This window comes from Hyla sarda, chromosome 7, assembly GCF_029499605.1.
Source record: "Hyla sarda isolate aHylSar1 chromosome 7, aHylSar1.hap1, whole genome shotgun sequence".
NCBI lineage: Eukaryota > Metazoa > Chordata > Amphibia > Anura > Hylidae > Hyla > Hyla sarda.
Genome location: NC_079195.1, coordinates 112,632,562 through 112,645,202, shown reverse-complemented (window position 1 = coordinate 112,645,202; position 12,641 = coordinate 112,632,562). Strand labels below are relative to the sequence as shown.

The 12,641-nt window shown below is 42.8% G+C and overlaps 1 protein-coding gene across 6 annotated transcripts in view; it reads right to left on the bottom strand.

The window, feature by feature from the left end:
* Window positions 1-12,641, bottom strand: part of ASCC1 (activating signal cointegrator 1 complex subunit 1) — a 329,262-nt gene that overhangs the window by 173,456 nt on the left and 143,165 nt on the right. For all 6 annotated transcript variants that reach the window (XM_056530463.1, XM_056530468.1, XM_056530467.1 and 3 more), the window contains exon 9: window positions 9,528-9,607. In XM_056530463.1, the coding sequence (XP_056386438.1) occupies window positions 9,528-9,607 (80 nt within the window). The remainder of the gene's footprint in view (window positions 1-9,527; window positions 9,608-12,641) is intronic.

Here is a 12,641-nt window from a genome sequence, read left to right as displayed (position 1 = left end):
TGTGCGACGTATTTATCAACTGGTTTCAGCCTGTTGATAATTTTCTTTTACGTAAGCAATTTTTCCTTTTTTACTTTGGTAGTAGCTTTTTCTGCTCCATGTTTGAGCTGGAGTAAATGTAGTCAATTTTTAACGCTGTTGCGACTTTTTTTTGCGCAGTTGCGACTGTCGCAGTTAATAAATACCTGACTACCCGTATTCCATTTTAAAATTATTACTACATAGTAAATTTTAGGAAAACTTGCTTTTCTCGCTTTCCAGTCAAAATGTCGCACGAAAAATCGTGTAGTCGCAGTTGCGACAATTTTGCGACAATTATAGTAAAGAAAACCTGACTAAACCCGTTGATAAATGTCCATAAATATACATAACAAAGATTCATGAAAATATTGTGTCCAATCGTAGAAGCTTAGTAACATATAAACTTAAAAAAAATAATATAATAAAAATAATAATAATGATGTTATATATTTATAGCACATGATAAATAATGGCAGTAATCATTGTCAGTGACAGTAATATTAACAGGACAATGTATGAGCACATAGTAAATACTAGAACAAAAGTATTTCAGGTTTTGCCAATCATTCTCACATGAACGAACATCACAGAACCTGCCATACAGCTCCAGAGACGTGAAGGAATTTCCTTCTTGTCATTTACACTGTAGAATTGAATTGGCTATAATCACTGCACAAATCTTTGATATTCCCACAAAGGCTGGCCTCATACTGCATTTGCACTAATAAACAACAGGCTGCATTCTCTAGAGGTGCTGAGACACATACCGTATATACTCGAGTATAAGCCGACCCGAGTATAAGCCGAGACCCCTAATTTCAACCCAAAATCCCAGGAAAAGTTATTGACTCGAGTATAAGCCTAGGGTGGGAAATACCTCATCCCCCCCTGTCATCATCCAGACCCGTCATTAACATCCTCATCATCCCCTTGTCATCATCCCACACATCCCCCCTTCATCATCCCCTTGTCATCATCCCACACATCCCCTTATCATCCCACACATCCCCCCTTCATCATCCCCTTGTCATCATCCCACACATCCCCTTATCATCCCACACATCCCCCCTTCATCATCCCCTTGTAATCATCCCCCCCCCCCTTCATCATCCCCACCCCCCTTCATCATCCTCACACCCCCCCCCCCCTTCATCATCCTCTTCTCATCATTCGCCCTCAGTGGTCTTCAACCTGCGGACCTCCAGAGGTTTCAAAACTACAACTCCCAGCAAGCCCGGGCAGCCATCGGCTGTCCGGGCTTGCTGGGAGTTGTAGTTTTGAAACCTCCGGAGGTCCGCAGGTTGAAGACCACTGCGGCCTTCAACATGCGGACCTCCAGAGGTTTCAAAACTACAACTCCCAGCAAGCCCGGGCAGCCATCGGCTGTCCGGGCTTGCTGGGAGTTGTAGTTTTGAAACCTCCGGAGGTCCGCAGGTTGAAGACCACTGCGGCCTTCAACATGCGGACCTCCAGAGGTTTCAAAACTACAACTCCCAGCAAGCCCGGGCAGCCATCGGCTGTCCGGGCTTGCTGGGAGTTGTAGTTTTGAAACCTCCGGAGGTCCGCAGGTTGAAGACCACTGCGGCCTTCAACATCATCCAGCCCCCTCTCACCCCCTTTAGTTCTGAGTACTCACCTCCGCTCGGCGCTGGTCCGGTCCTGCAGGGCTGTCCGGAGAGGAGGTGGTCCGGTGAGGAGGTGGTCCGGGCTGCTATCTTCACCGGGGGCGCCTCTTCTCCGCGCTTCCGGCCCGGAATAGAGGCGTTGCCTTGACAATGACGCATAAGTACGTTGGCAATGAACGCACCTCTGCGTCGTTGTCACGGCAACGTGACTATTCTGAGGCCGGGCCCGAAGCGCTTAGAAGAGGCCTCCCCGGTGAAGATAGCAGCCCGGAACCACTATGCCACCGGACCACCTCCTCTCCGGACAGCCCTGCAGGACCGGACCAGCGCCGAGCGGAGGTGAGTACTCAGAACTAAAGGGGGTGAGAGGGGGCTGGATGATGTTGAAGGCCGCAGTGGTCTTCAACCTGCGGACCTCCGGAGGTTTCAAAACTACAACTCCCAGCAAGCCCGGACAGCCGATGGCTGCCCGGGCTTGCTGGGAGATGTAGTTTTGAAACCTCTGGAAGTCCGCAGGTTGAAGACCACTACGGGTGGGGGAGTTCACTCGAGTATAAGCCGAGGGGGGTGTTTTCAGCACGAAAAATCGTGCTGAAAAACTCGGCTTATACTCGAGTATATACGGTAACTGTAAGCTAGATGGGTCACAATATTAGGAGGTATAAATACTTACATCTAACATATACACACACTATTCAGTGTATTCTGTGATTAAAAATCACCTGAAAAGATGTTAGCAGAATAGTTTCTATGTAAATATTTATCTACCGTATACACATGGAAAGAATTTAGCTGTTTTTATTCCTGTAAATTGTATTTAACCTTACAAATGTACAAAAAATAAATAAAAAATCTTATTCTATGAAATGTGTTTGATATATGTTTCAAAAACGATATAAAATGTATTTATCCCTACAAATGTAGAAACTCTCAAACATCTGGAAGACACTCAACTGACATTCACTTCCATTTAGGAAACTACGTGTAACGTCAGTGAATGTAAGAGAAAGGGGGGGGGGGGGGCGAAGCTATGCCGGCTTTCACATGGGGCTATAAATTGATATAACATTCTGTGCATCTGTTTCTGTATAATGTGATATAATCACTGCTTATCTGTACCCTAAAGAAATTTCTCCCCCCGTTGCACCCCATCCTTTTTACTATGAAATGTATATAATGACAGATTGCTGTTATACTATGAGCCCCGTGCTATAATTAAAGGGGTATTCCAGGCCAAAACTTTTTTATATATATCAACTGGCTCCGGAAAGTTAAACAGATTTGTAAATTACTTCTATTAAAAAATCTTAATCCTTCCAATAGTTATTAGCTTCTGAAGTTGAGTTGTTGTTTTCGGTCTAACTGCTCTCTGATGACTCATGTCCCGGGAGCTGTGCAGTTCCTATGGGGATATTCACCCATCATGCACAGCTCCCGGGACGTGACATCATCATTGAGGAGTTAGACAGAAAACTTCAGAAGCTAATAACTATTGGAAGGATAAAGATTTTTTAATAGAAGTGATTTACAAATCTGTTTAACTTTCCGGAGCCAGATGATATATATATATAAAAAAAGGTTTTGCCTGGAATACCCCTTTAACAACAGCTGGAATGTATGTACAGGGTGGGCCATTTATATGGATACACCTTAATAAAATTGGAATGGTTGGTGATATTAACTTCCTGCTTTTGGCACATTATTATATGTGAGGGGGGAAACTTTTCAAGATGGGTGGTGACCATGGGTGGTGACCATTTTCAAGTCAGCCATTTTGAATCAAACTTTTGTTTTTTCAAGAAGAAGAGGGTCATGTGATGCATCAAACTTATTGGTAATGTCACAAGAAAAACAATGATGTGCTTGGTTTTAAAGTAACTTTATTCTTTCATGAGTTATTTACAAGTTTCTGACCACTTGTAAAATGTGTTCAATGTGCTGCCCATTGTGTTGGATTGTCAATGCAACCCTCTTCTCCCACTCTTCACACACTGATAGCAACACCGCAGGAGAAATGCTAGCACAGGCTTCCAGTATCCGTAGTTTCAGGTGCTGCAGAATGGGCAAAACAAAAATTGGAACAGGACCCTCAGTTTACACAGAAGATTTTGTTCAGTGATGAGGAAAACTTTTATGTGAATGGTTAAGTTAACAAACAAAACCACCGCTATTGGTCTGACACTAACCCACATTGGATAGCGCCCTCCAAGACTGTTGGAACACAAAAATTGATGGTATGGGGTGGTATATGGGGTACAAAGATAGTGGGGCCATTCTTCATCAATGGAAACCTCAAGGCCACTGGATATGCAAAATTGCTACATGATGATGTGTTTCCCTCTTTATGCACTGAAGATGGCACGTTCCCCGAGTTTTTCCAGCAAGATGGTGCACCATCACATTATAGGTGTCAGGCCCGAGCATTCCTAGATGAACAGTTTCCTGGAAATTGGATTGGTCGTCGTGGGCCAGTTGAATGGCCCCCAAGGTCTCTCGATCTGACCCTCTTAGACTTTTATCTTTGGGGTTATCTGAAGGCAATTGTCTATGCTGTGAAGATACCAGATGTGCAGCACCTGAAACTACGGATACTGAGACTGGCAGCATTTCTCCTGCGATGTTGCTATCAGTGTGTGTGAAGAGTGGGAGAAGAGGGTTGCATTGACAATCCAACACAATGGGCAGCACATTGAACACATTTTATAAGTGGTCAGAAACTTGTAAATAACTCATGAAAGAATAAAGTTACGTTAAAACCAAGCACATCATTGTTTTTCTTGTGAAATTCCCAATAAGTTTGATGTGTCACATGACCCTCTTCCTATTGAAAAAACAAAAGTTGGATTCAAAATGGCCAACTTCAAAATGTCCGCCATGGTTCTTGCAAAAACAGCACCATTACAACTTGGTATTACAACTTTTTAAAGAAATGAGCTCTATTTTTCTAACCCTGGATAATCTCTTTAAGTTTAATAACTAAATATAAAGTCAAACATACATGATTACTTCAGGTCAGTGTTCTTGGTCATACATGTAATTCTCTCCTAAAAGGATCTGTAAGGCCTCCAATGCTTCCTAATTTAAGAACAGCATATCACTGAGGACGTTGATTTCCCAGATATATTTTTATGCGGTTAGACTCAGTAAGAAAGTCTCAGAGCCTTGCTTCCCTGCCCTCAAACAATAATAAACAGCTTCCATGGCATTCATATTCATAGAGGAGACATAGTCGATCAGTGTGTGTGGGTGGGGAAGCAGGATTCTCAGAATCTCTATGAGTCCTGGCAGCATTTACACAGCTATTCCCATAAAGATTCTTAATCATCTTTATATATAAATATGTTTTCTTCGATTCAGGGTATTCCCCCTCTGTTCCATTTGCTTTCTATTGTTTGGTCATATGTTTGCGTACCTCGTTGTTTCCCAACCAGTGTGCCTTCAGCTGTCCGGGCATGCTGGGTGTTTTGCAACACCTAGAGGCACCCTGGTAGGGAAACACTGGCATAGCTACTTAACTACTACTTTTATATTACAGTGGTCCCTCAACTTACAATGGCCTCAACATACAATATTTTCAGTATACAATTGTACCTTGAAACCATCCTCAAAATACGATGCTATGGGCAGTCCAGATTTGTGAAACATGTCAATGGATGGAGGAACTGACCAATCAGAATTGGCATTCACTGGTAAAACTCCTGCATTACTGAAGTGTATGCACTGACTGACTGTTTGGTAGCGCCTCCCTACAGTACAGGGTGGTATTACATGTTCTGTACTACTCTTTACCTGTACCAGGGTTAGCTGTTGCTTTGGAGATCCGGTGGGAGCAGCTCCATTTAACTCTTTTAGAAAATTGTGCGTACTGTACAGGACCCTGAAGAAGCTCCTGACCTTAACCCCTTAAGGACCGGGCGTTTTTTCGGTTTTTGCTCTTTCCTTTTTTCCTCCTTACCTTTAAAAAATCATAACTCTTAAAATGTTGCACCTAAAAATCTGTTTTGTGGCTTATTTTTTGCGCCACTAATTCTACTTTGTAATGATATCAGTCATTTTACCCAAAAATCTACGGCGAAATGGGGAAAAAAAATCATTGTGCAACAAAATTGAAAAAATACAGCCATTTTGTAACTTTTGGGGGCTTCCGTTTCTACGTAGTATATTTTTTGGTAAAAATGACACCTTATCTTTATTCTCTAGGTCCATACGGTTAAAATGATACCCTACTTGTATAGGTTTGATTTTGTATTGCTTCAGAAAAAAATCATAACTACATGCAGGAAAATGTATACGTTTAAAATAGTCATCTTCTGACCCCTATAACTTTTTTATTTTTCCGTATTCAGGGCGCTATGAGGGTTCATTTTTTTGCGCCGTGATCTGAAGTTTTTGTCGGTACCATTTTTGCATTGACCGAGCGGTTTTGACCGAGCGGTTTAATTAGCAGTATATTTTTTTTAATCGGACATTTCCGCACGTGGTGATACCACATGTTTATTTTTGTTTTTATTTACACAGTTTTTTTTTTATTATTGGAAATGCCGGGTGATTCAAACTTTTATTAGGGGAAGGGATAATTCAAAGGGTTAATGATTTTTTTACACTTTTCTTTTGCAATATTAGAGCCCCCATAGGGGGCTATAACATTGCATTTACTGATCTTTAACAGTGTTCAATGCATCTCCATAGGGATGCATTGATCAGGGTTTTTGGCGATTGATTGCTCAAGCCTAGATCTCAGGGTTGAAGCATTCAATCGGCGATCGGACTGCAGGAAGGAAGGTAAGAGACCTTCCTCCTGTATTACAGCTGTTCGGGATGCCGCAATTTCACCGCGGTGATCCCGAACAGCTCCCTGAGCTAGCCGGGCACTTTTACTTTCACTTTTAGCCATGTGGCTCAGCTTTGAGCGCACGTCTAAAGGGTTAATAGCGCGCAGCACCGCAATCAGTGCCGTGCGCTATTAGAGGCGGGTCCCGGCTTCACTAAGATGCCGGGCCCGCCGTGATATGATGCGGGGTCACCGTGGGACCCCGCGTTATATCACGGGAGCGGGACCAAGGACGTACTCATACGTCCTTGGTCCTTAAGGGGTTAAAATAGACAGTGATTTACAGCTCCCAGAAGATCTTTCTTTCTTTTATATGTAAGGACTTGCTTTATCTGTATTAGTTATCTACTTATTTTTCTTTAATCCTCACTTTTACCTATTTTTGGATGACATTTTGGTGGCTTCATTTTTATGGTCTCATCATACTATGGTTTTAACATACAATGGTCATCCTGGAACCAATTAGTATTTTAATAATTGTACTTCTAAGTTACTGTTTAAGTACATTTGTAAGAGAATTTTTTTTTTTTTAAATCAATCACTTTTTCAGTTTACTGATAGGCAGTAATGTTTTATGTCAGTTTGTATGGGAGAGGTTTATCAAAACCTGTGTAGAGGAAAAGTCCAGTTGCCCATAGCAACCAGATTGCTTATTTCATTTTTAAAGAGGCCTGTGAAAAACAAAAGAAGCGATCTGATTGGTTTCTATGGGCAACTTTTCCTCTACACAGGTTTTGATAAATCTCCCCCTATAAGGGCAAAATCAATCATTGAAATTTAATTCAGTCCCACTGCCACAGGTGTATATAATCCAGTCACTACCAAAGCAGTCTGCCTTCACAAACATTTATGACAGAATGGGCCATTTGAAAGAGCTCAATGTATTCCAGCAGAATGCTATAATATTATTACATCGCTGTAACAAGTCAGTTCATTCAATTTATTCTCTCCTATATTTTCCACATTAATCAGTAATGAAATTTTTTAGGAACCACAGCAACTCAGTCATATAGTGGAGACCACGTAAAGGTAAAGTAAGGGGCCACCAAATGCTCAGGGACAGAATGCATAAAAGTAGCAGACCCTCTGCTGAATCAGTTAGTGCAGAGTTTCAATCCTCACCTAGAAGTAAAATCAGGACAAAAACTTCATAGCAGGAGCTTCATGGCTGATGCATGCGAACTTACATCACCAAGCACAATGCCAAGCACCAGAATGGTTTACAGCACGCCACCACTGTACTCTGGAGCAGTGGAAAGGTGTTCTGTAGAGCGAATCACACCTCTCTATCTGGCAGTCCAATGAACTCTGGGTTTGGCGAATGCCATGACAACACTGCCTGCCTGCCTACATTGTGTCAGCTGTATATAATTTGAGGAGAGGTAATGCTATTGGGTTTTCAGGGGTTGGTCAAGGACTCTTAGTTCCAGTAAAGGGAAATCTTAAAGCTTTAGCATACAAAGATATTTCAGACAATGTATGCTTTCAACTTTGTAGGGACAGTTTGGTTTTGGTCTTTTCTGTTGCAGCCCAAAGCAAGTGCACAATGCAAGGTCCATAGGGCATGGGCATGGTTGGAAAAAACTAGACTGACCCACACAGAGCCCTGACCTCAACCCCATCGAAGACCTTGGGGATAAACTAGAGTGAGCCAGGCACTCTCTTCCAACATCAGAATCTAACCTCAGAAATGGTTTTCTGGATGAATAGGCTAAAATTCCCACAGGCACAATCCAAAATACTGTAGAAGAGTAGAAGCTGTTTTAAACAGCAAAGGGGAAGGGAGCAACTCCATTATCATACCCATGGATTTAGAATGGAATGTCCTACAAGTTCCTCACTGAAGAAATGAACTCAAAAACTTTACTTTTATTACCAATACATTAAAAACCCATTACCGGTTAAAACACCTCAGTCACTGATGATACACAAATAACACTACCATAAATTCTACTTATAGTATAAAGATTATGAAAAAATCATTTGCGCAAAGATGGAGTTTGTGAAAAACATTAGCACAATTTTGTGTTGTCCAGCTCACCCATACTGAAGTCTACTATACTGATGCACAGATTCAATGTCTGGACACAAACCAACAAGAAAACAGGAAAAAGTGAAACCAGCAAATGCAAGTGTAAAATCTTTAATTCTTATTTATCGCCTTTAAAGGGGTACTCCGGCCCTAGACATCTTATCCCCTATCCAAAGGATAGGGGATAAGATGTCTAATCAATGGGGGTCCCACTACTGGTTACCCCAGACATCCCGGCTGTGGCACCCCAGACATCCGGTGCACGGAGCAAACTTTGCACCGTGGTGGATGACTGGCGATGTGGGGCGAGGCTCGTGACGTCACAGTCTGCTCATGACGTCATGGCCATGCCTCCTCAATGCAAGTCTATGGGAGGGGGCATGACAGCGGTCACGCCCCCTCCCATAGACTTGCATTGAGGGGGCATGGCCATGACATCACAAGCGGGGCACGGCCCTAATGTCACGAGCCTCCAGCGCTGCATCCGGTGCTCTTAATGAATGCAAGGTGCTGCAGGAAGATCGTGGGGGTCCCAAGCGGTGGGACCCCCACGATCAGACATCTTCTCCCCTTTCCTTTGGATAGGGGATAAGATGTCTAGGGGTAGAGTATCCCTTTAAAAATAGAAGGAGATTTTATACTTGTATTTGCTGGTTTCGCTTTTCTGTATTTTCCATGATAAGTTCCCCCTCTTTGTGTTTTAGTTTGTCACCATTCCCAATATTTTTGCATGCTCCCAGTAAACATTCTGTTTATAACAAGAGACTGATAATCCTCCCGATCATAACTCTGCAGTTGTGTTGGTTAGACATGCTTCAGCCTTTGCATTTTAGATTTCCATTCAAATCAGCAAACAGATATTCTGAAAATGGTGAGAAACTAACACACAGATTTTATTTTTATTATACAATGAAAGAGTTACATTTTCATAAAACTAAAAACCTTGTTTCAGGTCCAGCATTAAAATGTTATTGCTTGGAGAATATTATCTTTTTACTGATGACCATTTCCCACTAACCTTCAGAATATTCCTGGCATCAAATGACTCCCTTTCTCTTTGGCCAGGCTTTGCAGAAAAAATGGAGGATCTTTCTTCAGCTGTAAAATATAAAAGCAAATAACCAAGCATTTATGAAGCCCTAAATGATGATAAAAAAGAAGACAATACTATCATACAGGTGAGTGTGTCGGCTGTAGATTAAGATCCATATAATAATGCTAAATAGGTTCAAATTTGGTTTTTCAATAAAGAGAAAGCATTACCTTCTCTTACAATAATAAAGCAATAATAAAGTAATAGGACTTGTTAATTGCCCGTACTTTATTGTACCTCTGCTGAACCTTTACATCTTTGTTAAATTCATCTCAACCTCTTGATCAGGAATACATCAAACTGATTACAGACACAGTATAATAGAGCCTTATTATTGTAATGAGTATGCAGGTTATTTGGAATACAGTGCAGCACTGCTTTTAGAATGCCTGCCTTGTTTGAGCTGCAACAAAGCAGCCAAAGCACCATCTAATACTACATAGCTAACATGAATGTGTTATAGTTCTTACAACTTAAATGGGCACTGTCAGATATAAAAACCTTTGATATGTTGTAAAACATAGGTTTTGCAATTGCTTTCATAATTTTTTTTACAGTATTTCATACTGAAAAAGCCAGTCAAAAAACTGCCCACCTGCCTACTGGGATGCATACCAGCCTGGCTGTGTCCACTCGTCATCACCTATGTCATGGACACATGATTGACAGGGCTGCATGCAGGACCAAGCTCTCTCCCAGCCCCCTCACTCTGCCTGCCTGTGTTTACTTTTACATTATCTCTGTGTGAGAAGCAGGAGGGAGGGGCAGGAGCACTATGCTGGCAGTGAGCAGGACTGAAAAGAGGATTTTCTTTAACAAAATTAAGTGTCCCGGCATGTGTATATATGTGTGTGTGGATATATATGTATGTGTGTGTATATCTGTGTTGTCTACGTAATGTGAATGTGTATGAATATATGAAGTGTGTGTGTGTGTAATACAGGGGGACTACAATCATATACCTCTAGCTGTTGCAAAACTACAACTCCCAGCATGCCTGCACAGCCAAATGATGTGTGGGCATGCTGGGAGCTGTAGTTTTTGTGTGTGTATAGCATAAAACCAGAGAGGAAAGGGTTACAGATGCCGAGACCAGTGACTGAGCAGAATGATGGAGGGGGAGTGATTATCACCTGAGGAGAAGAAGGGGACCCTCCCCCCTGATTCTGGTCGACAAAATGAAGGTAATTCAGAAATAAAGCTAATTCTGAGAGAAATGTAGGTTGTAGACACATACAAATCATATGTATGTGATCAGGATGAGGTACTGAACAACATATAACAGTTTATTATATATATTTTTCTTGGGTGATCTGACAGGTACGCTTTAACCTCTTAAAGGGGTACTCCGGTGAAAACCTTTTTTCATTTAAATCAACTGGTGGCAGAAAGTTAAACATATTTGTAAATTACTTCTATTACAAAATCTTAATCCTTCCTGCACTTATTATCTGCTGAATACTACAGAGGAAATTCTTTTCATTTTGGAATGCTCTCTGATGACATCACGAGCACAGTTCTCTATGCTGACATTATTATAATAATAATAATAATAATGCTTTATTTATTGTTGTCCTTAGTGGGATTTGAACCCAAGTCCCCAGCACTGCAATGCAGCAGTGCTAACCAGTGAGCCACCATGCTGCCCTTAGCATATATCTGCTATGCATCTGCTATGCATGGTTGCTAAAATGTACAGAGTTGTCAGCAGAGAGCACTGTGCTCATGATGTCATCAGTGTTCCAAAAAGAAGGGAATTTCATCTGTAGCATTCAGCAGCTAATAAGTACCGGAAGGATTCAGATTTTTTAATAGAAGTCATTTACAAATATGTTTAACTTTCTGCCACCAGTTGATTTAAAAGAAAAAAGGTTTTCACCGGAGTACCCCTTTAAGGACGGCGGGTGTATCGATACACCCCCGTTTTAAAGTCCTTAAGGACTGAGGGCGTATGGATACGCCCGTGGGAATTCCGGTCCCCACCACTCGCCGGGTGGGGTCCGGACCGGGATGCCTGCTGATATCGTTCAGCAGGCATCCCGGCATATCACCCAGGGAGGTCCCCCCATATCGGCGATCGCAGCAAATCGCTGGTCAATTCAGAACAGCGATTTTCTGCAATTCCGTTCCCCACCGCTCACCGGGTGGGGATCGGAGCTGGATGCCTGCTGAAATCATTCAGCAGGCATCCCGGCAGTGTGCCGAGGGAGATCCTAAGGATCCCCCTTATCGGCGATCGCAGCAGATTGCCGGCAAATACTAACCGGCGGTCTGCTGCGGTTCCAGGTCATCTGGGTCACGTGTGACCCGATGACCCAGATAATGATGATGATCGGTGGTGTAATATACACCACCAATCATCATCCATACAGTACTGATGGGCGGCACTGTTGCCACCCCCCAGTACAGCAGTGATTGGGTGGCCGCAGTGCCCGCACCAATCACTGCAGTTTGGGGAGGGGGGAGGAGGGTGCAGGAACACGATGCTCCGCTCTGCCCACCATTTTCTTCTGATCTGGTGTGCAGGACGGAGCTCCGTACTGCACTCTCCCCCCTCAGTACAAAAAAAGTTAAAGAAAGTGCCCCCTTTCTGTGGCCCCTTGGCACAGAAAGCAGTCAGGGAAAGATTAGGATTAGATTAGGTAGGGACAGTTAGGGGTTAAAAAAAAAATATATATATATATTTTTTTTTTGGAGCACTGTCTGTATGTGTCCGTGGGTCCGTAGCACTTTTAGCTGCATGACCCCGCTCCTACAGAGTCGCCGCAGTCCGCCCCCAGCTTTTTTGGGGGGGGCGCAGACCTTTTTTTTTTCCAGCGTACTCTATGTAGGTGTCCATGGGTCCATAGCACCTTTAGCTGAGTGACCCCGGCCCTACAGGGTCGCTGCCGTCTGCCCCCAGCGTTTTTTGGGGGGCGCAGACCTTTTTCCTTTTTTTTTGCTAAACGTGTGTCAGGCCCTCTTAGCTATAAAAGAGCGGTCTGCCACCGTTAGCTAAAGCCCACCCACCGCTGATCAGTCCCATAGTACCGATCAGCG